At 44.9% G+C, this 27771-nt stretch overlaps 2 protein-coding genes and 1 long non-coding RNA gene across 6 annotated transcripts in view; 2 read left to right on the top strand and 1 right to left on the bottom strand.

The window, feature by feature from the left end:
* Nucleotides 1-136: 136 nt before the first annotated feature.
* IDH3A (isocitrate dehydrogenase (NAD(+)) 3 catalytic subunit alpha) lies at nucleotides 137-21029 on the bottom strand. Of its 2 annotated transcripts, none has more exons than XM_083475964.1 (11): nucleotides 20751-21029; nucleotides 17822-17884; nucleotides 15813-15896; nucleotides 12347-12461; nucleotides 8756-8943; nucleotides 8430-8563; nucleotides 5950-6052; nucleotides 5800-5864; nucleotides 4475-4559; nucleotides 2936-3088; nucleotides 137-1877 (listed from the first exon to the last, which is right to left on the bottom strand). In XM_083475964.1, the coding sequence occupies exons 1-11, from the start codon at nucleotides 20769-20771 to the stop codon at nucleotides 1794-1796; spliced, it is 1095 nt and encodes a 364-aa protein (XP_083332090.1). In that variant the 5' UTR covers nucleotides 20772-21029; the 3' UTR covers nucleotides 137-1793. The 2 variants fall into 2 exon arrangements, with proteins under 2 accessions (XP_083332090.1, XP_083332091.1); XM_083475965.1 differs by having other exon boundaries at nucleotides 17846-17884; nucleotides 20751-20918.
* LOC310693691 lies at nucleotides 11633-19925 on the top strand. Its single transcript, XR_014519332.1, has 2 exons — nucleotides 11633-14302; nucleotides 14612-19925. It is a non-coding gene; the product is annotated as an uncharacterized lncRNA (long non-coding RNA).
* A 5838-nt stretch (nucleotides 21030-26867) lies between the features above and the next one.
* Nucleotides 26868-27771, top strand: part of CIB2 (calcium and integrin binding family member 2) — a 44537-nt gene continuing 43633 nt past the window's right edge. For 2 of the 3 annotated variants that reach the window (XM_083476034.1, XM_083476035.1), the window contains exon 1: nucleotides 26874-27323. In XM_083476034.1, coding sequence (XP_083332160.1) covers nucleotides 27199-27323 — 125 coding nt within the window. In that variant the 5' untranslated portion in view covers nucleotides 26874-27198. Of the gene's footprint in view, nucleotides 27324-27771 lie in introns of all 3 variants that reach the window. The other variant, XR_014519284.1, reaches the window with a different exon arrangement.

Raw genomic sequence — 27771 nt, 5'->3', positions numbered from 1 at the left:
AAGATGTACTCAGAGCTGCCTTTTCCAGAAGAGCCAATATGGACTTCCACAGAGGGACATGAGCTCTCTGAAGGCTGGATTATTCAAAGCTCTTAAAACTAGTCGCCTAATTAAGAACGAAAACAAAGGCAGCGTATCTTGGGGGGAGGGACTTTATTCTTTCCTTGCTTTGTGTGCGAATGGTAACCTCAGTACAACCCAAGAGACAGACAGAAGCAGCAAAAATATAACACACACAGATCAAGCAAGAGCTCTGTTTCCCAAGTTCTTTGAGAAGCCCATATTAATACACAATATTGAAAGGTACCTCTCAGTGCAGAAGCAAAACACAAAAAGACAAGTTCCCAAGGCCTCACTCTCATCCCTACTTCTGGTTGTGCAGATACTACATGGAAACTGGCAAGGCAAAGCAATCCTGCACGACGGCTTTAATGTGTGGGAGAAAAAGCCAGACTGGTGGCACCAGCCAGCTGCAGGCCCAGCCACAGTTCTCCTATTCCTCTTGGATAGAGACACAATGGAGAGAATCTGGCAGGGGACTTCTAGGTGATCAAAAGGTTTGTAACATTCATGCCCATAACAAAACGTGCAAGGGGCATGTTATGAACTTGCAGCAAGAGTTGTTGCAAAATACAGCAACCCTGAAAAGTTCTCTTCTTTTGCCCCTGGATAACATCTGCTCAAGACAATCTATGCACAATGATGCTGTAAGATTGCCCACCCATTTTCCCACTTCATCTGTTGTTGCTTTGGGAAGGCACAGCTCAGGGGTACAGCATCATGCACTTTAGTGTTACCAAATGTCACCACGAGGTGCAAAGCTGCTGTTTCCAGCAGCAGCCATGAGCCACGCACCATTATCTCCTGGCCTGGATTAACTATAAAATCTCTCCATCTGATTGGCTCAAAAAAAATTAATGACCAAGCAGCCTATTTAACGGTAAACTGAAGATATATATATATATATATATCTCATTGAGCACATTACAAAAGCCATTACATACATACAGTAGTAACTGTAAATTATACATTTGGTATCCCATCTAGACAGGAAAGCATTAAACATTCCCTTCACAATCTGTAGCCGACAAAATCAAGTTGCGTAACTAATCTTCATTGAGGAATGCTAGAGCAAGTAATGTGCAGAGAAGACTAAAAAGGAGTAGTCATTTTTACTTTTAACACTTTCCCTTCAGTCCCAGAAGGATAGAGATACCTTGCATTTTATATATAACAGCTCAAACCCATGTTTCCACAGTTACAAGTCTTTATTTATGCTTCTGAAGGACAGATTCCAGGAGTACCTCTGTATAGCAAGCTTTCTTGTTCTTTGCTTTAGAAAAATATATTGTGCTATTTTAAGGCTGTGCCACCTCCTGCATTCCTAATGGATAACAAACCAAGCCTCCTTCAAAGTTGTAGTGATAAAATCAGACCTTTGCATATCTGCACACTTAAATACATCAAGTGTTTCTGAAAAAGTAGGAGGACTCAAAATTGAAGGTTGCCAATTGCGTGCAGTATGAACTAAAAAAAAAGGAATTTGACTTTACAAAAATGTGTCTGACATGTAATAAATAAAAATAAGCACTTGGAAAAAGTCCACCAGAAGCAGGCACAAGATGAATCGCATCCATTTGGGCTGAATTTATTTAACAGAGAGGCTCTCCGTCTAACAGTTTGCTTTCCTCAAGAGAAAGGCAAACAAAATGGAAATGAATTGCAGACAGCTAACACGTTTTAGTAACAGCTTCCATCAGGGGCAACTGAAACCAACAAGCTATGGAGATGCTTTATTCCATCGCCCTTACTCTGCGACAGATCTCTGCTGTGAACTCTGAACACTTTGAGTTACCTCCCAAATCTTTGGTCAAGACCTGAAAAGAAAGATGGAAAAAGATGGTGAAGAAGAATGGACACTTTAAACGCTTCAGTTTAATGAAATGTAATTAGCAAACTACAGCCACATAAGTCTTTTCCAGGATCAGGACACATAGTGTGGTGTTGTCCTTCTATGCCCAAAGTTAGAAGACTTGTGCTAGTTCTTGATTAAGGGAAGGTTTTCCAAACCATCATCTCAAAGGCTGGACATTTTGCAAAGTGGTCCCAACTCAACTGGATGGACATCAAGTGTTTTGTGCTCAGCAGGGCCAAGTGCCAGTTGCTCCATCTGACTGTGTCCTCTCCATAATTATTGTGACAAGTCTGGGTTGAGCCAAGAAAGGCAATGGATTGAACCTGGGATCTTCTGCTTGTATAGCAGGTGCTATAATATCCCCCCTGCGCCACCTGTATGAATTTTGAGTGCCAATGGCACTCTGAACGTCTAATCAAAATCTTATTCAGCACCTATATGCTCACTTAACACATAGCGCTGGGATGATAAGAAAGCTCTCCGTTTTCACCGCTGCTCAATTCAATCATAAGAAACCAATCTAGTTCACGCAGAAGAGAATCTACCTACCCTGCAGGTAGAGATAAGCACTCCTTTCTCCTCTTTGCAGAGCGCACATGCTTGTTGCTGGATACAAACAGCTAAATATTGTCTCCCAACTAAATGCCAACCTCCAGTTAACAGATAATGCTAGCAGCACTGTTTATAAGCTAGAAACTAAAGCAAATACTGAGACACAAATTGGAGCTGGTGGCGCTATAGACCTAGTAGAGATAATGCAATGTTGCACTAGTGTAATGACAATAAAGAATCTATCTATCTATCTATCTATCTATCTATCTATTTTGTGTATGTGCTGCAAAAGAGAGCATTTATAGACCTGGTAGAAGAGAGTGGAAGACTTGTTCAGTGTCAGTGGAACTGGACAACAGAAAATTCTTCCAACCTGGCATAGCGTGTGCTCTAGTCCTATCTGAATCACATTCTGTAGAAACTGGATTGCAAGATCGCCAGTGATAGGTGAACCCTGACAAGGCATACCTTTCCATCTTTGATGGTATCAAAACAGGCATCTTCTATTTTCGTGGCGTATTCTTGCATTCCCATGTGTCGCAGCATCATCACTGCACTCAATAGAAGTGCTGTTGGGTTTGCCAAGTCCTTTCCAGCAATATCTGGAGCTGTTCCATGAACCTATGAAAATAAAGAATGCTGACCTGATTCTTTGGCTAAAACTAAAGCATTGATTCAGTGGATTATCTTGCACCAGCAGTGGAAAGTTGGTGCTTTTTACAAAGCCTGTCTATTATCACATATCTGCTGCTGCCAAGGTAAGTGGTGATGCTGGTAGTGGCAGATGCAGCTGGCCTCTGTGCTACACCAGTGTGCGGCCAAGATTCTAAGCAATTTCCCAAGAGTGAAGGCTAGTCAACATAAAAACAAAACAAAACACTACATCCTTGTTTGGAAGAACAACAAACTCAGCTGTATATTGAATAATATTTCCGTATGAGAAGTGAATTTGAACTCCTAATTCTTCCAAGGCAGCTTAAATGCTGCCTTGGAAGACCCTCTTTTCAAAATCTTGCTACGTTCGGTAATTCTTATTTGACAAAAATTGTATACCATTTGACTGTAAAAAAATAAAATAAAAAACCTCTTAGTGTTTTACACAAATATAGACTAAAACATTAAATTGGTTTTAAAAAAGCATTTAGAAATATTCCAACAAACAATTGCTAGAAAGAAACAAAATAGTTGCAACTTCTACATATCTGGGTAGGCTTGTCTAAACAAAAATGTTTCCATCTGGCATTAAAAAGAGCACAGTGAAGGCGCCTGCTTGATGTCAACAGGCGGGGAGTTCCAAAGCGTACGGGTTGCCAGACTTGCAGATCTATTTCTGACAAGTGAGGAACAAGCATGATGCCGCACCTGTAATAGACTGAGGCAGCTGAGTGGGCATATATGGGATAAGGCCATCCTGCAAACAAACATATCCTACCCTGTTATACAGTGATACCTCCGTGAACATCCGCCTTGTCTAGCATCCATTCCGTCGAACATCCGTGGCAAACCTGAAAGTACTGGAACAGGTTACTTCCCGGTTTGCCAATTGCGCATGCACAGAAGCACTAAATCGCGCTTTGTGTGTGTGCACAGAGGCGGCGCTTTGCCCTATGTCCTTTCTGGCTAGCGGCCAGGGCTCCAGAACGGATCCCGGACACAAAACAAGGTACAACTGTATAGCATTAATAACCCTTTCAACCTGGCTTGGCAGCAAATGGGCAGCTAGTGCAGATCTCTGAGCAGAGGTGTCACCTGCTGACAGGTTCTCCCTTCAGCGAGCAACCATGCTGCAGTGTTCTGCAGCTTCTGGATTGAGTGCAAGGGAAGCCCCCCTCAGAGCGCACTGCAGAAATCCAGTCCTGAAGTCAAGCTTCTTTGTTACATGCACTTGAACAGACCTGTTATGAACTTATTAAAACCCCGCAGAGAGGCATTTGCTTTTCCAGAAAGCAATTATGTCAAAAATCAGAGTTCAAGTTCCAGAATTTTATTTCAGAATAGGAATCTTACTGATTCAAAGATTGCAACTCCATTGGCACCAATGTTTCCACTTGGTGTTACTCCAAGACCTCCAATCAATCCTGCACACAAATCACTGGAAGGAAAATGCAAACACACAATAAATATTTGAGTTGGTATATTTAGGCTCTTTAAATTATTATATACTTGCAGTGGGAAGTTCGGGGAAAAAGGGAGCTAAAAAGCAGAACTAGTGGAAAACAGATGATGATCTTCACAAGGACCTAAAACACAAAAGGAGTGTTTGGTAGCAGAGTGCAGTCACGCACAGCCTGTTTACTGGGTGCAAATAGGAGCAGGCCAGTGCCAAGCATGGCTTGAGGAATGGAGGAGGCCAGACAAACTTAGAAAGCTGCAGCACAGGAAGACCCAGAGAAGCTGTGAGCAAGTGATGCGCTCTGATGGACTTTTTAGGTATCCCAAAACCGTTCCTCCAATCAGAAGTACAGGGTGGCCAACAACACAGACTAAATGAATAGAACATACAATTAAAAAACAACAACACAAAATCAGTGGTGACAAATATCTATAATCACCTCTGAAAAATCAATTCCAATCGTGGTCCAAAAACCTGGACAAATGAGATGTCTTTAGTCTTCATTTAATATGTTTTTATTGTGGGGGTGAACTGGATGTCAGCTGGAAAAGTTTTATAAGCAGGGCATCACCACAGAGAATGCCACCTCATGACATTGTCCTGACAACTCCAAGAGATGGGATGAGTAAGGCATCTCCTGCAGATTGTAACGCAGGCATCAGTTGGCACTGGGGAAAACACACCCAAGTTACTGGGTCCCAAGTGGTTTAGGGCTTTACATGTAAAACAGCAAGACCCTGAACTGGGCTCACAGCTGACCAGCAGCCAGTGCAGTGCTTTAAGAACTGGAGGGATGTGGTCCTTCCCTGCTGGCCAGCAGCATTCTGCACCAGCTGCAGCTTCCAGAACATCTTGAAGCTTAGCCCTGAGCACAACACATTTCAGAAATCTACCCAGGATATAACTAGTGTGTGTCTGAGAGGCCGGGCTATTCTGATCCAGGAAGAGCTGTAGCTGGCAAGCCAGGTGGAGCAAGGCACAAGTGCCCCGTGGGCATCTCCAGTGGGCACTTTCTGAGTTAACATGCTTCAAATTCCATTTTATGCAGCAAGCCAAAATCAGCTTCTGCAAGAAAGAAGGCCTAGTTTTATGGCTGCTTTTCAGAGATTTGTTCATTATTTGCACACCACTTTGAGAGCTTGTGTTGAAGAGCAGTTTATAATCATCTTATAAATAAATACGTACATAAAATCCTTCACACTAGCTCAAGTCTCCTTACCTAAGGATGTCACCATACAAGTTTGGCATTACAAGGACATCAAACTGAGATGGATCCTGCACCATCTAAGGGACAAGAAATAAGCTGCTGTTTTTAGGAGGAAAATAGCAACTATGAAGCACCATAATCATGAGTTTGCTATATACTCACATTCAGACACACAGTGTCGAGATACATTTCATTAAACTTAATGTCTTTACAGTTTTCTGCTGCTTCCCTGCATTTTTTCAGGAACAACCCGTCAGACATTCGCCTGTGCATCAAGGGAAAAAAAGCCGCATTTTAGGGTCCTAGATGTGCGTACCAGATTAATGTTGCATTCAGACATGGGGGAGGGGACAGTAGTAGAGAGGGAAAGCACCTGTCGACGGCAACTATAGTGTAACATGCCGGGCGTTTAGTTTGAGTTCAGAAGCAAATATCCATGTTTCAAAGGTAATATTCCTTTCTAATCTTAAGCAATTCACAAATTTTAAGAGAATGAGAAAGATGGAGATATAACAAGTTATTTTTATGCTTTCTGCCCTAAAAGTAGAAATTGTATTTCTCAGGGAAAATTTATAACCTGCCTTTCCTCCTAGATGCTTAAGGAAGCAAACGTGTGTTTTGTTCTCCCAATAAACCTGTGGAGCAGGTGAGGCTGAGGCTGGCACAGTCTCCCAGTAGCTTCATGGATGAACGGGGATCGGAACACTCTCAATCACTAAATTACACAGAGACCTTACAAGCTATTGTTATATTTGACACTGTTCTCTTGAATGGTCACAGAGATCTATACACATAATGATGCACGCACACACCCCTCTGGAAGCCAGCGAGGTCAAAACGTTTCTCTTCTTTTTGGCTGTGCTCAGTATATATTATAGTAGACAAGTCCACTGAAGAGAACGAAAGGCCAAAACATATCTGACCAGCCAGGAGAGATTTTTCACTTACCGCTGTAGCTGATCCACTAGGGTGGCTGGCAAGGGCCCTCCAGATATACAAGGGAAGGTCTCTTTCATGCCACCCAGGGACAGTGCTGTGGTACTATTTGAGTCAGATTGTTCAGTGACCGTAACATGATGTAAAACTCTTCAGAGCAAGGATGGTTAACCTGTGGCCCTCCAGATAATGCTGGACTTCAACTCCCATCAGTCCCAGCCAGCAAGGCCAATGGCGAAGAAAACGGTAGTCCAAGATCACCAAGAGAGACACAGGTGAGCCATTGCTGCTTTGGCCATGGTATCAAGTGGCCTTCAAAACTGTGTTTAAGATACATAAATACAAACTGTCTATATCCTCACCCACCATACAATTTTCAAAGCAAGGTATTTAACCATAGACTATTAAAAAAAGAAGTCTGTGGTAAAACTGAAAAGTTGCTCTGCCTTCCTTGTTCAGGAGCATCGTGATTCCAACTTATGGAGACAAGGGAAGTGGGCACACTCAGCTATAAATAATACAGCAACACTGTATTGCACCAAGTGTTTGGCAAAAATTTCTTTTTTCCCCCTAGGTGCAGATTTGAATACAAATTCAATTACAGTATTCATGCAGCAGCATCAGGTTTAGGTTATTCTCAGTTACAGTTTTAGACAAATGTTGCAAAATTTAATTGTGCTATCCTGGATTACTGAAACATCCTTATTAATACAAAATTAGCTTTTTTCTATGCAAAACCTTTTTTTAGTTAAGGCTTACTTTCATAATTACCTCTAGTATGCACCATCTGCCAAAAACAGGAAAAAGAGGTGAATTATTTTCATCTAATAAAACATACTGGGCTATGGGGGAAAAGGTTTTCTAACCGAATGGAATTTAGGAGGGAAGGTTTCTAAACAAGAGTGCTATTCTTACATTCTAATATAGAGCAGACTAAACTGGGGAGAGAAACAGGAGCCCTTCTGATGGTCCCAGTGGAAGATGAGAACCTGGCTGTTATTTATTTAGAGCACTTTTATCCCTCTCTTCAGCCAAAAAAGGCTCTTCAATGCGATCAGAAATTAAGAACATAAGAAGTGTCTGAGAGCTCAGGGCAAAGGGGGCTCATCTAGCCCAGCCTCCTGTTTTCACAGGGCCAGCCAGATGCCCCCATGGGAAACCAGCAAGTGGGATCAGGGGCACACGAGCCCCTTCCTCTCCAGGGGTTTCCAGCAACCACTATTCAACTGCATTAATGTCTCAGATAATGGAGGGAGAGCATAGCCATTGTGGCCAATAGCCAGTCCCAGCCTTTGCCTCTACGAATTTGTCTAATCCTCTTTTAAAGCCACTAGACTCCGGCCAACACCATTCCCACACATGCACACAACTCCGTACTCAGCTTCTGGATGTGGGGAGGCCGGGAGCAGCAGGTTACCCTCCCACTCTCCTCCATGGATTTGACGGGGGGAGTGGCTAATAATTTCATAAACACGTGAAGAACTATTTTCTAGTGAGTTAACATATAAACTGTTTTCTTAAAAGTAGAGCAAGGGAATGGAGTTTAAACTTTGACAAAGGCCTGACTGCCAAAAGAAGGCTCCATCAAATGTATGGCATCCTCTTCCGGCAGCAACAGGAGGCAGCAAACCGACACACGCTTGTCCCTTAAAAAACGCAGAATGACTTTTGCACATTAGAACTGGGTTACCATCATGGTCACGTACATAATGTTTGCTTTGTGCACAGCTGTAACTTTGCTTCTTTGATTATTTCTGGCGTACTCAAAGGCAAAATCAGCAATGCGTTTGCTGGCATCTTCTGTGATGAGCTTGATACTCTGTACAACACCATCAACAATCTGAAAGACACAAAATGGTTGCACGGGTAGTCAAAAGCAGACTCCTAAGAAAGTAATTCTGTATAGGTCCGGCAGGGCTGGTCTGGTGAATCATCCAGCCCGCAGAATACTGCATTAGAAAATTCTACAGCAGTTAAGGAAGCTAATTTGTTCAAGTGCTTTCTAGCTTCTGGCTGCATTCTGCACTCATACCACATGCTCGATTCCGCTGTATTCCCCTTCTGTGTTCTCTCGTATTGTGACTATGTCGACATCTGTGTAAGGGGTTTTGTAGCCTTCAATCGATACACAAGGACGGACGTTTGCATAAAGGTCAAATGTTTTACGAAGCAGCAGGTTCATTGACGGGTGGCCAGCAGCTATGGGTGTTTTCAAAGGGCCTGAAACAGACAAAAGGAATGGACGAGGTACAATTGTCAAACCACGGCCTGCTCCTTAGCAACAGCATTCCTCCCTGCCACTCCAGAGTTAAACCCTCTGGTTTGAGATGGGAGGAGGGGAAGTTCTCCCTTATAACGAACGCCTGTCCTTGTTGCCAGGCTCTTGCTACAACTTGCCATGGCATACTGCTCAGCACTAAGCAGAATTTTACACAATGGGTGTCACGGATGATTGGTGGGTGCTAGAAGAGATAAGAGCCCGGGACTCCAGCCAGCTTTACAGGATTTATTAGGTCCATTTTACTATTTACACCACAGAGCTCTCAGAGCACGTCCGGCTCTTTCGGTATCAGTTGCCGAGACTGACCCCTCCTTTCGTTTTCTCCAGCATAACCATTTCAGGAGCCCTCCCCTCTTCCTTTCTCTTTTACGTGAAGAGCTAAACCCCGGAAATTGCTCCCCCCTTCCTGATTCATTGCTTCCTGACAACCCTTCGTCATCCTCCCCCTATGATGAGGTGCAGCTGCTTACGATCGGAGGCTTATCTCTGTATTTCCCCAGCATTTCCCCCTTCTCAGCCCCCAGTTCCCTGACAATGGGGATATATTCTGCAGGAAAGTTCTTCATCCTCAGCTGCAGTATTTCAAAAGACAATAATGATTTCAAACTTTTGGAATCTGCTAAAGGAAAACATGTAAGAGAAGCGGCTGTGTGGGGATCAGGCAGGACAGCCTTCCCTGACACAGCACCCTCCTGGCGCTTCAGACTACAACTCCCATCAGCCCCCGTCAGCACAGCCAGAGATGACAGAAGTGTTAGTCCAAAACATTTGGAGGTCACTAGATTATAAATTATTGCCATTTTTATTCTGTTTGGCAAAAAAAAAGGCTCCCAGACCAGCTTAAAAATATCACTGACAATACAGTCCCTGTCCTCGGGCCCACAATCCAAGAGACACAACTCCAAAGGAGAAGGGACTGGGAGGGAGAAGGGGAGGAAGCAGGCCCCAATTCTTAGTAATGGAGACTTTGCAGCAGGAACAGAAAATTTTGGAGAGGAGTCAGAAATTGTTGGTTCTTCAGGAGAGGCAACGGAAAGGTCCTGCAGTCCCAGATCTTCCTCTCCTTCTGGAAACTGCACAGGAACCTGCTTCAAAGAAGGCCACACTTTGTCTATTGTCTAGCATTGTATACAATAGCAAATAGCAGATCTGCAGGATTTCAGGATGAGCTCTTCTCTGTCACCTGCTGTGTTTCTTTTAAATAGAGATGCAAAAAATTACTTTGGACCGTCAGCACGCACAGGATGCACTCCACCACTGAGCTATGTTACCTTTACAGTTAGCATAACAAAGAAAATTCAGCATCAGAATTGAGAAAATATTTGGAGGCAATTTTGGGGAGAAGTATGCATGAAAATGTAAGCAAGCAGAAGTAGGTAGAATATTTATTTAGGACTCCCCTCTTTTTCTGGGTTAAAAAAAAAAAGAATATTCAAACAAGATGGAATGGGCAGAGGCTGGGGTTAGGTGTTGCTAGACTCCCTGGCCTTTGGGCCATACTTGCTGGACCTGATGGAAGTGGTTCCTCAGCCATTATGTGAAGGGCTACAGGTTCCCTTCCCCAGTGAAGGGCTCCTCCATCATCACTCTGGACTAGAGATAGGAAGGTCTGGAAAAAAGCCAGAAAAAATTGGGGAGAAACCAGGTCCCCCCCCCCCCCCGTTTTTCCCCAAAGCCATTTTTTTTCCGGAAAATTTGAAAAAAATAGTTTGATATAGTTTGAATATTCCATACACTACCCCCCCCCATTTTTCCTGGAAAAAATGGCTTTGGGAAAAACCTGAAAAAACTGCCCCATTTTTCCCCCAGGCCTTCCAGCACCCCCACTTTGGAGCTCCTTGCCGACTGACACCAGGCAGGTTCTCTCACTGTACTCATTCCGGCAACTGCTCAAAACATTTTCATTAGGGCAGCCCATCTGAACACGTGGAAGCTGCATGCGATTTACTTCCTTTTAACCATTGCTGATCTTCTGAATACTCTTAAATACCTGCTTTTAACTGTGTTTTATCAATCATTTTAATCTTCTGTTGTACATTTTTGTAAACTGTTTAGAAAGCTCTCTTACCATCATGCGGTTTATAATATATAATAACAAATTCAATTCAAAAACACACACACTCCTTTTCCTTTCAGTAACTGAATGTTGGTTACTTCTGGGCCTGGTATGCAAAAAATCTTCCTTATGCTTTGCCCCAGATGGAAAGGCCTGGGGGGGAAATCGGATTTTTTTTGGGGGGGACAGCCCCCCCTTTTTTGAAGTCCATGAGAAAAATGACAAAGAAGGAATGATGGCAGTAGTTCAGAAAATGAGATAGAATAAAGTGACTGTATATGTTGTGTCTCCCCCTCCCTTTTAAAGCAGTACTCAAAGGGTAGACCTCCTATGGAGTTTAAATATTGAGGTGGACCTTAACTTTATTTGCTGTTGGTGCTAAGAGGCAAATCTGATTCTTTTTTATGTTTATGGTTTCTTGCCTTTTTTGTTGCTTTTGAGGGAAAGGGGGTGGCTACCTGTTTTATTGCAAGCAAATACTTTTATCTACAATGTGTTTCATGCAATTTGTAATACTGAACTTCTTTTCAATTTTTCCAAAATTTCAATTATTTCTGGGGGGAAACAGGGGGGAAACGTTTTTTCCTTATGGCTTCAAAATTTCCAGAAACTTCACATCTCTACTCTGGACCTTCACACCCATCAAAAATTAGGCTTAGGGAATGTTTCTCATGACACTTCCTATACATACTGGGGGAAAGAAGGGGAGCTTGACATGAACAGAACAAATTGTATGTTAGATTTGTGGATCTTGTTTGCTCCAGGAGATCAATTTGTTCTGTTCATGTCAAGCTGAGTCATTAAGCACCAGTAGAAGGAAACACTTTTGAGGTTGTTCTTTTCATAGTGAAGGGATTGTATTATTCTGGTGTCTTACAAGAAGACTTACATGGAGTTCAAATGCAATGTTTGAAGAATATACACAAGTTGTCCTTGAGAGGCTGCAATCCTACTCGCACAACCTGGGGGTAAGCCCCACTGAATAGTCAGACTTACTTCTGAGTAAACACACAACTAGGGTGCTCTGTGCACTTTACAGAGCTGGAGAACATGACATGCTGCAACAACACCATTTCTCCAATAATGATGCTTCTGTCCTTAGACACAAACTATTAACGGCTTTGTGGGCTTATAGAATAAGGAAGTTCAGAACATTACTAAGAAATTTATTTGTATAGAGCAAAACTCTGTACAAAATTAAACACAGGTTTGTTCAGTAAAGATGCACCTTTTTTTCTTTCTTTCTCTCTCCCCCCCCCCCCCGTCAACAGGAACCTCCAACATACCTTTCAGTCCTATTTTGTTCTTGTCCATGGATTCTTTGGCATCTTGAGGTATTGTCCATTTGCCTCCTGGCCCTTGTATTGCTGTCACGTTTCTCTCTTCAAACTGAACTGGTGCCTAAAAACAATTGTTTCACATTATCTTCTGATCTGTTTTGGGGGGAAATGATCAATTGCCAAAGGGACTTTGTCAAAACACCCTGAAAAAGAGACACCCCCTGCAAAAGAGAAAACACAGCCAGTGTTTTCAGGTTGGATAATGGGAAATATTTACACAGGAATACAAGCTAGCAGGAAGGATGAAAGTATTATTATGAGCTGCTGTTTCTGGATATTGTGGGCTCATGGGAGCATAGGTGGGTGATAAGAGGAAACACCATCAAGCAAGTTAATTGGTTTAAATATCTAGGCGTTTATTTTCATTTTAAGGCTGGCTGGGTAGCTCAGAGAATCCGCCATTAATGCTGCTAAAAGCAGTGTGTCAGTGATCACTCGTTTCTATTATTCCAAAGGGAACCAGTATGTTCCAGCAGTCCTGAGGGTGTTCAATGCTAGATTAAGCACACAACTACCATATGGGATAAATGCCTTCAATCAGGCTACTGAAAGACTTCAGTTTTCCTTTGGAAAAAAAATTGGTGTACCAATTCGTGTCCCCTACGCTGCCCTATGCCTAGAAACAAACCAATGCCTTTTAGTAACAAAAGCCTGGCTGCTAACATTCAAGTTCTGGTTGCAGCTGCATTTTAGAAATGAACCTAACAGTCTGGTTACAGACATGTGAGCTGAATAAGCAACCGTCATGATGGTTGAGAGGAATTGAGAAGAAAATTAAGCAGACCGGAATCCTACTAGACACCCTGTACTCCTTACTGGAAAATTCTGCATTTCAAACAATTAAACACAGATTGTTAGACAACACATTTCAAGAACTTAGTAGCCAAATCAGGAATAGTGTCTATGTAAGTCTGGGGATGACGCGAGGCAGACAGCCAATGGTGACTTACCTTTTCCACTTGACCAACCCAAATCAACGCAGGGCAGGGTGGATAAAAATCAATGGTGTTATTATTATTTTTTAAAAAAATTAAATCGGATTTTAAAAATTTAAATTGGATTTTAAAATAAAATGTTTTTGGAGGGAACATCTTTCTAAATATAAGGTAAAGGTACCCCTGCCCGTATGGGCCAGTCTTGACAGACTCTAGGGTTGTGCGCTCATCTCACTCTAGAGGCCGGAAGCCAGCGCTGTCCGCAGACACTTCTGGGTCACGTAGCCAGCGTGACGAAGCTGCTCCGGCGAACCGGCACCAGAGCAGCACACGGAAACGCCGTTTACCTTCCCACTATAAAGCGGTACCTATTTATCTACTTGCACTTCAGGGTGCTTTCGAACTGCTAGGTGGGCAGGAGCTGGGACCGAACGACGGGAACTCACCCCGCCGCAGGGATTCGAACCGCCGACCATGCGATCGGCAAGTCCTAGGCGCTGAGGTTTTACCCGCATCCCTCTTTCTAAATATAGTTTTCTATTTAAGTTACATTATAGTAATTTTTGATATAACTGTAAAAACTACTCTGAAAATTTATTATTCCAAAAATGAAACCTTCATCTGGTTGTAAATATTAAGATTATACCAGCAAGAATGAGTCTTTCTGTAATAAAAAAAATTAAATCAAGTCTTACTGACTAGTGATTTAAATCAAGTCTTACTGACTAGTGATTTTAATCAAATCCACCCTTACGCAGGGTGTACATCCTAGTCAGACTGAACGTGCTACCTTTGGCAATACTACAGAGGAGACTCTAGAAAATGCCATTTGCCCCTGTGGACAAAGGCAAATAGAAACCATCGCATATGTTCTTTTGTCCTGTCCCTGGCATCAGACAATTCAATCTAAGTTTATTATTCAGTTGGTTGCTAGTAGGGAGTGGCATTCAGACAAATGTTAGGTACAGTGGTGCCTCGCAAGACGAAATTAATTCGTTCCACGAGTTTTTTCATCTAGTGAATTTTTCGTCTTGCGAAGCACAGTGTCGGAAAGGTTTTGGAAAAGCTTCAAAAATCACCAAAAACCTCAAAAAAGGCTACCAGACCGTGTTCTATGAGTTGCTCCTCGAAGTCAAGTCGCAACTGTATTAACAGTGTTAAGAAAAAGGAAACAAACTTGCAAAAAACGCAAGACGTTTTCGTCTTGCGAAGCAGCTCAAAAACTGCAAAACCCTTTCGTCTATCGAGTTTTTCGTCTTGCGAGGCACCACTGTAGCTTCCTTATGCTTACTCAGGTTGGGGATAAGATGCAGATAGCAGCCAGGTTTCTGAAACATGCTATGAGGATTTGTGAATGTTATACAACATTATCATAAGTGTTAGTTGCAGGTTTTGATGAGCAATTTTATTGTACTGAACCCTACAGGAATCTTGTATATATGTCAATTAATGTTTGAGAATTTGAACATGAGTGGGTTCATGTCAGCAAAGTTGAAAATTTTCTGGTGGATTTTTTACCCATTTTTAGAAATTCATTGTTTTTTAGAAAATTGGTAACATAATAAAATGAAACAATGCAAGTTGAATTAGGGAACAGGAATGGACAAAATGTTGGCCTTCATTCTGTCTTCATTGCCTTCATTCCCTACCCCTTTAAGTCTAAGTGACTGGATTCTAATTTACAAAGTATTTTCACCAAATACACTTTAGTGATTCCCGATCCCATGCCCCACCTACTTCCACTACTATTGGCTACAGGGTGGAGTGGGGACTTCTTAGGTCTTTACTAAAACTAAGTGGTCTTTACTAAAGGCAAGTCAAATAAGCAAAGCAAATCAGGTCTCCAACATCTTAGGGTAGGGATAGGAAACTTTTGACTCTCCCTGTGTTGCTGGATCCCTACTCACGTCAGCATGGCCATTGGTTAGGAATGACTGTTGGGAGTTGTAGTCAGGCGGTCCATGGAGGAGCAAAAGAAATGTTTCCCAAAACACACTGGAACTAAATAACATCTCTGGTTCTGAGAGGTTTTGTTAGACAATGTTCACAAGGGCTTGGAACCAATCCAAAACTTCTGATATAGCAGTAGACTAATCTAAATTTAAGTGTCTCAGTTGGTGGAGTCTCTCTCAGCTTTCTTAGATGACAGTCACCTGGGGAATATCCTTTTTTGCAAGCAGCTTATGTGACTTGGCTTGGAGCTCTCATTTGATTACAAGGATAGCCTATCACATCCAAGTCTCCTGCTGTTATGCACAGAGCCACCACAGCCAAGGCATTTGTTGCTCTGAAAGCTACTGCTCTATCCTAAAAAGAAAAACAACGGTTCCCAAACAAGCAGATCGCTTCTCAAAGCAAGAGACCCTTGCTCTTTTGAACCTCTCCTTCAACTGAACTTTCATTAACTTATACCAAAAGTGAACAAATCCCAATGGTGTCCAACTGAACCTAAGACATGCAGTCAAAGAGTAACTTACTTTAGCAGCTGCGAAAATCTCCACAACAGCAGCAGATATTTCTGGTCCAATGCCATCTCCTGGGATCAAAGTTACTGTCTGAACCTAGATGTAAAAAAAAGGCACCACATACCATGATTAAACACAGATTGACAGAAATCTGCATGCCACTTGGGGCTTGCATGGTTTTAAGTTTCCTCTTCTTTTTATTGTAACAGAAATAGAAAGAGCAAGAGCAAGGGCAACCCTCTCAAGCAGCAACTGGCAGAGAAGCAGCAACAGTGCATACTAAGCTTTCAGAACAGCATCACTACGCAGCAAGGCACACGACTGAAAATAAAGTGGAATATGATACTCAGATGAAAGTGACAGTTCTGCTTGCCTGAGATTTATTCGTTTAACGCTAATCCTTTTACAGTTACACAAGTTACAATCCTCCAGATTTCCTCATTCTCCACTGACACTTGGTTATTACAGCATTACCACTGTCAGCTAATAATTTTTTGAAGTTCTCTTTGCCTATGAAACACTAAATGCTACTATGAGGGTTCCCTTACTCCCCATCAAGATGTACATGTGAGATATTTTAATATGGGTACCATATTTTTCGCTCTATAGGACGCACCGGACGATAAGATAGTTTTTTGGGGGGAGGAAACAGGAAGAAAAAAATTCTGAACCCCAGAAGCCAGAACAGCAAGAGGGATCTGGCTTCTGGGATAGCCTCTTGCTGTGCTGGCTTCAGGGACAGCCTGTGAAGTCTCCGCAGGGCAGCGGGGTGAAGGCACCCCGCTGCCCTGTGGAGGCTTTGCGCAGCTAACCCCAAGCTAGAACAGCGAGGTGGAGCGCTGCGCAGTGCTCCGTCTCGCTGTTCTGGCTTTGGGCTTAGCCGCGCAGCCTGCATTCGCTCTGTAAGACGCACACACATTTCCCCTTACTTTTTAGAAGGGAAAAAGTGTGTCCTATAGAGCGAAAAATACAGTACCTAAAGTGTGAATGTGACAAACACTTGGGAGGGAACCAAGGAGGATCACCAGGCACTGTCGTTATATCGCTTTAGGTTCCTTTCTACAGGCCTCTGGCTTTTAACTATCTATGGTCTTCTTGCAGAGGTGGGATGTTTGAATTTTTTTTAAAAGTCTTTTAGACTTCTTAAATTGCTGGTTTTAAATGTATGTATGTGTTTGCTTTTTGCTTTAAATATTGTAAGTTGCTTTGAGCTGCCATCTCAAAAAACTGGATAATAAATGAGTTAAGATAGACTACAGTTCCTTGATGAACTGCATAATGTCTCCAATTTATTTAGTTTTCAAGATCCTACTCCTGCTGATTTTTATTATTATTACATATTCATCAAGTATATACATCAAGCATATGTTTGCAGCAAGGTTAAAACCAAAATAAACACGCTCAAAATAAAGTCATGGACAAGCTTGAAGAAATATGGAAGATTTGCAAAAGGCAACTCACACTATGCTAATAGAAGCATATGTGACAACTGTAATTAAGCACTATAAAAATTGTTGAAATAAACCAATGAAACAGTTCTGAATATCATCACTGTTGAGGAATCATTCTAAAATAATTAAGGATTTAAGCTGCAGAGAAATCTACTCTAGATAGCAAAAATAAATAGGTCTACTGCCTGCAGGGGAAAATATTCAAAACAATAATAGTGCCAAAGATAAGAAGGTTCTCAACTGTCTGTCCTCCACCGCTTTGAAATTTTCCAACCGAGAAGCATTAAATACAAACTATTATTTTCTTTGTAGACTCGTGATAAAAACCAAGGCTTGGGTTGGGATTTGGTTTTTTGCCACTATTCAACAGGGTTTTCTCCAAATGTGTGACCACACAGAGATCTATTTAGTCAAGTTAGACTGAAATGTGGTACTGCATTGAAGTGTACTGGAACAGAATTAGGCTACACTGGCAGAGAAATTCCACAAGCTTGGTTTTATCTTGGTATTTAGCACTTTTATTGAGAAGCTTCTCAAAAAGAAAAGAAAAAGTTATACTATTATACTCACAGAACTACCAAAACTTCTGGTCACCTGTTTTTGGCCTTTGAAAGCCCCTAGTAGACGAAAGACCTGTAGAAATGTAACAAAAGCAGAAATGCTAATATGTTACACAATCTGGGCAATTAAAAAATAATAATTCAGTATGGCTGTATTCTAAGTCAGCAGTGAAAAGACTTTTACAGTGGCACCTCGGTTTACGAACTTAATCCGTTCCGGAAGTCCGTTCTTAAACAAAAACAGTTCTTAAACCTAGGCACTTTTCCCCTAATGAAGCGTCCTGCCACCGGTGCCCTTCCATCGATGGGATTCGGTTCCTAGACCAAGGTAAAGTTCTCAAAGCAAGACACTATTTCCGGTTTTACCGAGTTTGAAAATCAAATAGTTCTTAAAGCGGATTGCTCTAAAACCGAGGTACCGCTGTACTCCATAAAATGGTTTGTGTGTATGATTGCAATGAACCTATTATAAGAGGGCCTACAAGAAAAGAAAGAACTTTTTATCTTACAAGAGTTCCTAACTGTGATTTCCCCCCTGATCTCATAGATGTCAAAGAAGATGAGAAATTGACTGGAGCAAACTGCAGGAGGATTGCTGTCTATGAAGTTTTCCACTCCTGAAGCCCAATGTCTCCTTCCTTTCAAGAGTCAAGTGGGTACTCATCTACATATACACCTCTCTTTTCTCAACACAACCATAATCGCAAATACAATTCCATAAGTACTCTTGAAATTGTGATGAGGAAAGCTTATTGCATCCTCAACAATCACATCAAATACAGAGTCTGTTGCAGTGATGTGCTACAGAGAGCTGCAATATGAAGTAGCATGAAAATCTGCGAAACATATTTAACTAGACACTATGGAAGGACATGAATTGCACCATATGCAGCAACAGACCTACAATGTCACCTCTTACATATCTGATAGAATACCATCACTACATATTCTGAGATTGAAAGATGCTGCAGTATGACCAGTCAAATTCACCAGCTCCAAAAGAGACATCAGAGTAGAATATCAATTTTTACCAAGTAGAATATCAATTTTTACCAAGCCCATTCTTTTTGTATCACTTCAGCAAGCCAGAAAATTGTCAAGATTACTTGAGGACAAGAGGCCATGTCACATTTAATCTTGACAAGCACAAGCAGCAACATGCTCCACTGACCCTGCATAATCCAAGCGCTCAACCATTCTCCCTAATGGACAAGAGCAGCGCAGGAAAAACCTCTTCACCCATTTGAGGAAAGGGCAGCCAACATAATGCTCCATAGTAGTCTGGAATATGACACGTTTGTTGCCACACCTGGCTGGGTGCATACACAGATCACAGTAACTATCAAATTTGCTCAAACCTGATTCGGAAACATTCAATTCCCACAGCCCAAACTGCCCTCTCTCCTGTTTTCCTCCCCATCTGACAGGAACCAGTATGACCTATAGACGACAACTGGCAGGCTAGATTTTGGCAGCAAGCAGAGTGTTTTCCCTCATGGAGCAAAGTGTTCTCACCCCTTCTTCAGATTTAGGATTCACACTGCTGCAACCACAGGATAGCTCTGTATGGGAATAAGCCTCAAAGTTCAAGTCACACACTCAGCTGCAAAGCTTATTAACAAACTCTGACCATCTCTCATGGGCATTTTTGCACCAGCACTTTGGACTTTTCTTCTCTTTACATGATAGTGAGCATCATACAGAGAAAACAGGGGTGATGAAGCATCTGGAACTGTCACATCGCTCTTTAGTAACACAGCTCCTTTGACATATTCAGCAAAAGCAATCTTCTGCTGATAAAGGATGCAAAGCCATGACGATAAACAGAATATCCCCTTCACAAAAGTGCTTCTGAGCTTGACAGGGAACACTCCACAAAGTAACCAAACACTTTTAAGTGTATTGCCAGTCGACCCAACTCACCCTTTCACAGAGTTGCTGCAATTATTTTTAAATTTGAATATTATTGCTAACACACTTCAAGCCCTTGGGAAAGAGTAACAAAGGCATTTTAATTAGAAGAAAGCAAGCCAACTAAGTGTGTGAGGAAATCCAATGGAATAATACCTCCAATAAAGCATGGGATGAATACGGGTTGAAGCTTAGATTTGAGGGGGGAAAATACTATCAGTCACTTAAAAAACCAAAATATACCAAGAAAGATGACTGCCATCCCTCCCCTTTCCAGTCATTTATCCACATGTGAATGAGAGGTGAGAGAAATTTACTCAGAAGTTTTATCCGTGACTCTCTTCCCACACTAACAAAATAGTACAATAACACCACTGAGCTGCCTTCCAACCCTGCTTCTGAGCATCCCAGAGGTACCTGGTTGGGCAGTGTGTGAAACAGAAACTAGCCCAGAATCCTGTTTACATATTTATCGCATTTATATATCACCTTTCCTTCCAAGGAGCTCAAGGTGCAGTACATGGTTCTCCCTTCCAAATTTTATCTTCCCAACCCTGTGAGGGAGGCTGGGCCAAGAGACAAGGTCACCCAGGGAGTTTCATGGCTAAGGATTCGAACTCTGGTCCCTCCAGGGTCAGAGCCCAACCCTTCACCACGGGGCCAGCTCACAGGTGCCCCGAGGAGAAGCAGCACCCCGTGGCCTCGCTTCCTCCTTCGTCCCCTTCTCAGTTACTTGCCCTTTCCTTCCTTCGCTTCCTGTCCTGATTCAACTGCCATGAACTAAATGCAATAGCATGGGGTCATTAGCACCCAACAACAACCAAGGACTAATTAACAGCAATAAACAAATGTCCTTTGGGGGCACTTCGGGGGGGTCAAGCGAAGACCAGCCTCCTCCGCCCGCGCCCTCCCGGCCAGCAGGCCCGGCGGGCGGAGCGCGGAGAAGAGCCGCCCCGGGGAAGGTCACGCAAGGTCACGCGAGAGGGAGAGGAGAAGCCTCGGCCTCGCGCCAGCCCCTCCCGCCTCACCTTCGGCGCCCACCAGGCCATGGCGGAGGCGGCGGCGGAGGCTCCTTCTCCTCTTCCGGCTCCTTCCCTTCGAGGCGCCTCTTTCGCTCCGCGACGACAGAAGAAGCCGCGGCCTCCTCGACGGCCTCTACCCGCTCAACCTCGCGCTCGCCGGCGCGGCCAATCGGAGCCGCCACCTGCCCCGGATGTGGCAGCTGGTTGGCCGGGAGCCGCCGGGCAAGGCGGGGCTTCTGGCGGGCACGCCTCCGCGCTTCCTCACTGGCCGGCGTGGGGCGGGGCGGGGCCACCGGGCGACGGACTCCGCCCACTGGCCTCGGCCCGCTAGGGGGCGCTGCGGGCGAGGTGGGGGGTCGCTCCGCCCGCGACCTCCCGGGAGCAGCCTTGGTTTATTTCTAGACCGTACTCTTGGTTGAAAGCGCAGCGGAGGAGGCAGCCGCCTCTGGTTTCTCTCGCGGAGGAGGGAATGTCTTCTAATCTCAGCATGCTTGTAGTGTGCACGTGAGAATCATCTAAAAAACAAAGGCCTCCGAAATATTGTTTTCATCACTTGCAAATGTAATTGACAGATCAATTAGCCATCTAAAATCCATATGCTTAATCAACATTTCTTGTAACAGGGTTGCTACTCTATTAAAATGCGTAAAGTCTCCCTGAATGGTGCTTACTTCCAACTGGCCTGTTCCACAGAGTTGCTATATCCTGATGTGCATTGAGAAAACTTACTTTTTTAGGAAAGATGCCCAACTGCCACATTGTGTGCTCGCTTACTTGGGAATTCAGTAGCAGTTATTGCTGAATAAACATGATACCTGGTTGTAGGGTCACAATATCCTGTGTTCAGGCACAATGGCTACATATTATGCTTCCATGGCTGGAGGCTATATGCCTTGATGCATATTTCCCACAATGGGGAAGGTGCCGTGGGCAGAATTGGCAGGGGAGAAGGACTTCCCACCTGTCAAACACCTGATGTTACAATAATATCAGATGACTGAGTGCACTGAAGTCCCAAAGCAAGAGCGTCAAAGGGCCCAGAATGGCTTGCAAAGAGCGGCTTGCTTTAAGGTCCCACCAGCAGATGTGGTGGGCCAAATCCTACTTTCCTTCGTCAATGCCAATCGAGAGAGCACTTTACCTCCCCACACCTGATGTCTCCACCTGCCGCAACCTTGTGCCACATGCAATGCCAGGTGTGCGATAGGTGGCTGTGGTTTGAGGATAATGGCCTCATGGGCCGGATCTGAACCCATGCTGAGCCAGATGTCTGGTTGGTGGCTGTGAGAGCCGAATGCCAGACTGGACAGGCCTCTGATCTCATTCCACTGGGCTCTATGCCTACATTCTATGCATGCTTATGAGAGTGAGCCCCGTTGAAAGCCACAGGACTTGTTCTGCATAATCACACTTCAGATCCATGGCTGCAATCTAATGCCCACTTGAAACTGAAGCCCCCTTCAAGTGAGTGGAGGTGGCTGCACTTCAGGTTTGCAACATGCAATACTGGGGCCAGCCCTATCATTGGCTTCAGGCCACAGGTGTATCATTTTATTTGTGTGCTGCGTCTCCACAGTTAAAACCATGTGAGATGTTGAAGCACAGTGCTGTGTGCACCATGTGTCTGATCTGTGTTCTCCTGCTTTTATGTGTGGTGGGGGACACGGTTGTGCGTGGTGAAGTAAGACACAGCTGCCAGCCTGGTTGGCTTGTGTGGGTCAAATTGGGTGGCAGCGGCACCCACTTGACCTTCACCGCAAGCAGCCAAGCAGCTGGGCCCAGCCCCATGCAATATATGGCTGTTTCTGTCCTCAGACAGATGGCAAAGAACACAGCTGAACAGCTTAGCAAGTCAGCGACTTTTTGAGCCTGTTGAATAGATAAACCTCTGAGGACTGACACCCTCTGAGTAACCGGTGGCTGGGAGCAGCCGCCAAGGCCATGTAACACCAGTCCTAAAGGATCTTCATTGGCTCCCAGTGTGTTTCCGAGCACAGTTCAAAGTGTTGGTGTTGACCTTTAAAGCCTTAAATGGCCTTGGCCCTATAGATCTGAAGGAGCACCTCCACCCCCATCATTCAGCCCAGACACTGAGGTCCTCCTCTGAGGGTCTTCTGGCAGTTCCCTCACTGTGAGAAGTGAAGCTACAGTGGTACCTCGGGCTACATACGCTTCAGGTTACATACGCTTCAGGTTACAGACTCCGCTAACGCAGAAATATTACCTCGGGTTCAGAACTTTGCTTCAGGATGAGAACAGAAATTGTGCTCCGGTGGCGCGGCAGCAGCAGGAGGCCCCATTAGCTAAAGTGGTGCTTCAGGTTAAGAACAGTTTCAGGTTAAGAACGGACCTCTGGAACGAATTAAGTACGTAACCAGAGGTACCACTGTATAGGGAACCAGGGACGACCTTCTTGGTAGTGGTGCCCGCCCTGTGGAACGCCCTCCCATCAGATCTCAAGGAAATAAACAACAATCTGACTTTTAGAAGACATCTGAAGGCAGCCCTGTTTAAGGAAGTTTTTAATGTTTGATGTTTTATCATGTTTTTAATATTCGGTTGGGAGCTGCCTAGAGTGGCTGGGGAAACCCAGTCAATCAGTCAATCCCTCCCTCCCTCCCTCCCTCTCCTATAGCCATCTCTAGCACTTTCCTCCATGGGAAAGTTTTAACTTCGCACTGCACAAACCTCCCAACCTTCTGCTTAATTGGATGTCCACAAATCATTGTGTTTTAGAGGCCCTGAGGAAGGAGCTGAAGATTTATGACAACACTGGGAGGTTATGCAAATGAAATTTGAACATGCCCTCTGCAAAAAGAGTCAACGGAATGTTCTTTTCCCCAGGGGGAAAAAGATGACCTCTGTTCTGGGGGTGGGGGGAGTGGAGTGTCTGCAACCCAGAGGTGAAGAACCTGTGTTTCCATCAGTCCAGTCTTAATGGTCAGAGATGATGGGACTTGTTGTCCAGCAGCATGTGGAGGGTCTCTGGCTGGGGAAGACCAGTCAGTGTTGGGCATCAGTTTAGGAATGGATTGGAGGGGTGGCAGTGAGCACACTCAACACAGATCCAGACAAGGCAGGGTTGCTGTGGTCAGGAGTCTTGCTGATGGGAGAGAAACTGTTTAATGCAGATTTCCCCACCTGTTGCCCTCCAGATGTTGGACTCCCAAATAACAACAACAACAACAATAATAATTTATATCCCGCCCATCTGGCTGGGTTTCCCCAGCCACTCTGGGTGGCTTCCAATAAAATATTAAAATGCAGTGGTCTGTTAAACATTAAAAGCTTCCCTAAACAGGGCTGCCTTCAGATGTCTTCTGGTAGTTGTTCTTCTCTTTGACATCTGGCGGGAGGGTGTTCCACAGGGCAGGTGCCACTACCAAGAAGGCCATCTCCCTGTAACTTGGCTTCTTGCAGTGAGGGAACCGCCAGAAGGCCCTCGGCGCTGGACCTCAGTGTCCAGGCAGAACAATGGGGGTGGAGACACTCCTTCAGGTATATCCCATCAGCAACATCCAGAATGGCTAAGGAGAGGGACTGTAAATCAGCAGCATCTGCAGGGCAGCACGTTCCCCATCCCTGATGCATACAAAGGAACACATGCAGAAAGGTGCTTGGTTCCTAGTCCTGTACGCTTTCAACAATGTTGATCCAAGGCTTTATCTGCAAAACCTTTGCTTGCCTGTGATAAATTTTTATTTGGCCATGCAATCTTTGGGCAATTGGTTGGCCATTTGCAAACAATTCAAGCTGAAGCAACACCCATGATGAAAGATGGTGGAGCTGATAACACAGCAGCACCCACAGAAATGTGCTGATGTCACATGGCAAGTTTATCTCGCTTGGATAAATATTGCAAAACAGCCAATGGGAGCAATGGTCAAACATCCTTTGGGGTTGTCAGGCTGAAGTCTCAGGCCCACTAACTTGGGAGTAAGTGTGACCTCAGAGGGACTTCACTTCTGCATAAACATGCCTTGGGGATAGGTGGGCAAAGAAAGCACCCTGGTGGCACATGGCTTCCCCCAAAGAATCCTGGGAAATGTAGTTTGTTGAGGGTGATAGGAATTGGAAGACTGTAGTTGATAGCATCTTAAAAAGCAGAGATATCACCTTGCCAACAAAGGTCTCTATAGTTAAAGCTATGGTTTGCCCAGTAGTGATGTATGGAAGTGAGAGCTGGACCATAAAGAAGGCTGATCGCCAAAGAATTGATGCTTTTGAATTATGGTGCTGGAGGAGACTCTTGAGAGTCCCATGGACGGCAAGAAGATCAAACCGATCCATTCTTAAGGAAATCAGCACTGAGTGCTCACTGGAAGGAAAGATCCTGAAGCTGAGGCTCCAATACTTTGGCCACCTCCTGAGAAGAGAAGACTCCCTGGAAAAGACCCTGATGTTGGGAAAGATGGAGGGCACAAGGAGAAGGGGACGACAGAGGACGAGATGGTTGGATAGTGTTTTTGAAGCTACCAGCATGAGTTTGACCAAACTGCGGGAGGCAATGGAAGACAGGAGTGCCTGGCGTGCTCTGGTCCAGGGGGTCATGAAGAGTCGGACACGACTAAACGACTAAACAACAACAGATGACCCCTCACAGTGTGGAAAGGGAAGAGTCACATCCAGTGACCCTGCCCACTGCCAGCATGTGGCCTTCAAGCAGAAAAAGATCCCTGGTGTATGCTGCAATAACTTGGTTAGTTTTTTAAGATGATATAACATCCAAGTTCTGTTTTTAAGTACGGTGGGCAATCACAATGTCATATTCAGCTGCTTCTCCTTCCCATCGATTTCTTGAAAGGATCCAGAGTCCCTGGCTGGATCTTGCCTGTCCTTTCTCTACCCTAAGACAGGAGCAAACAAGGACACACTATTTTTAAAGCTACAAGCTTATTGCTACAGAGGTAATCTCATGATTAAAGGGATCTAAATGTTTGCCTGTGTAATTCTATTGATCAACTAGGATTTTACAGTGGGAACAGATTTACTTTCTTTAAACTATATCAGTGTTTTCCTTTTCTTTCTTTCATATGTCTGAACTCATTGAACACAGGCAGGGAGCTTGAAAAATCTGATGTGCTCAGAGCAAACTACATGTTCCATGTCTGCACACATGCTGTACATTTAAATCACAGGACTTCCTCCAAAGAATCCTGACAACTGTAGTTTACACCTCACAGAGCTACAATCCCCAGCACCCTTGGCAAACTACAGTTCCCAGGATTCTTTGGTGGAGGTTGTGTGCATGAAATATAGGGTGCCTACACAGCCAATGTCTGGTGCACCCAAAGTCATTTTCTTTTTTGGTAATAGGAGGAAGCAGGGAAGAGGCCTGGAGGGGGATACTTACATGCTACAGCAGGATGAGGAAGGCACATCACAGCCCACCCTCTTTTTTGCAGGCAGGACAAGCTAGTCTCAGTAGGGGTGGGGCCAAGGTGGTGCCCCCAGATGCTGTTGGGCTGCAATTCCCACCAGCCCCAGCCACCACGGCCAGGGGCGCGGACTTATAAAAAATATTGGGGGGGCCCGGGAAAGCTCATGAATAATAAATAAGCTCATGAATATGCAGATAAAGTGGCGCCACCTCCTCGTGAGCGAATAGGGGAGAGGGTGCTGCGCCTATTAATCAGCTCCGAAGGAAATTGGGTGGAGCTTTTGCTCGGGAGGGAGGGCAGGAGGCATGCAGCCCGACCCTGTGCATTTTGGGCTGGGGGAGGGGCGGCGGTGGCGCTCTGCTGGAGGGGCGCCCGAGATTATTGGGGGGGCAGAGCCCCCCAAACGAATTTTTGAGGGGGCTCGGGCCCCCTCAAGCCCCATGGAGTCGGCGCCTATGACCACGGCCCATTAGCCAGGATGAGGGGAGTTGTAGTCCATCATCCCATGAAGAGCACCCCACTGGCCATCCTTGCCCTACAACCTGTTTCAGGTGGGTCCTCTACAAGCAGCAGCTTCTTCTGCCCCGCCCTTTTGGCGAGTGCGGTTAGCATCACGCCCGAAGAAGAGTTCTGTGACACTCCGAAGTCGGCCCGCTCCCCGCTGCGCGATCTTCCTCGGCCCTAAGCAGGTTGGGCGGAGGCGAGTCTCTTTTCCAAAGGGGCTCTTGGCTGCCACCTCGTGGTGGAGAGCCTTCCCGCACCGCGAAGCTGCAGAGAGGAGGGAGGGGTCTTTCGCCGGGGGCGCTGGAGATCGGAGGCAGCCGAGATGGTTTCTCCAGACCCTGGAAGCTCCGCATCAGATTTCCGCCCTTCGGAGAAACCCTTCCGTTGCACCCGAGGAAAACGTAGGGCACTGAAGGAGGCAGCCTTCGGGGGCGATCTTCGCGTGGGATTTTAACCCCCTGCCTCCTGCCTTTGCTGGCTGCTGCTGCCCAGGCGGCAGGCGGGAGCCTCCGCGATGCGGGCGCGGGGATTCTCTTCCACTCGCTCCTCGAGTTGCACGTCTGCTCTCAATGCCTGCAGGACAGAGAACTCCTGAGTCTTGCCATGGGATACCTGTGCGGGCGGAGAGGAGTCCCCCTTTAAGATGGGCAATAAGCAGACGATATTTACCGATGAACAGCTGGATGCCTACCAGGTGAGCGGCGCTTGCCTTGCAGGGGACGGGGATGTCGCCCTGCTGCTCTGTAATGTATATTCTCTTGCCAGAGACAGAAAATCCAGGGAGCACCTGCCCAGGGGGGCAATGCTCTCCCCCGCCCCCAATGCACAAAATACTGGATGCTTTTGAGGTGGTCTTGGGCAGGGGTCAGCAAACTTTTTCAGCGGGGAGCCGGTCCATTGTCCCTCAGAACTTGTGGGGGGGGCGGACTGCATGTTGCCATGATTATGACCCACATTTTTGGCAAAACCCCTTATTGGGACCAGCCCCAACGTTGCCCAAATGTGACTTTTTTTGGGGGGGGGTGTTCCCTCATACAGCCACGCTGCTTCCTTTGCATTTTACACATTGACAGTTCTTATTTCTCTCGGAAGGTGGGGTGGGTGGGGGTGGGTGGGGGGCTGAGGTAAGCGTGCCATTCCTG

The sequence above is a fragment of the Podarcis liolepis genome (genome assembly GCF_965112155.1).
Source record: "Podarcis liolepis genome assembly, chromosome: 14".
Lineage (NCBI taxonomy): Eukaryota > Metazoa > Chordata > Lepidosauria > Squamata > Lacertidae > Podarcis > Podarcis liolepis.
The sequence above is the reverse complement of the archived record's forward strand: the minus strand, read 5'-3'. Positions and strand labels throughout refer to the sequence as shown.

Excerpts from the sequence above, each read along its gene's own strand:
- IDH3A (XM_083475964.1), bottom strand. The coding sequence starts at position 20,771 with ATGGCCTGGTGGGCGCCGAAG. Across the intron at positions 6,053-8,429 it reads GTGCACAAAGCAAACATTAT|GCGAATGTCTGACGGGTTGT; the intron begins GTACGTGACCAT and ends CTTGATGCACAG. Across the intron at positions 3,089-4,474 it reads GAGTTGCAATCTTTGAATCA|GTTCATGGAACAGCTCCAGA; the intron begins GTAAGATTCCTA and ends TTATTTTCATAG.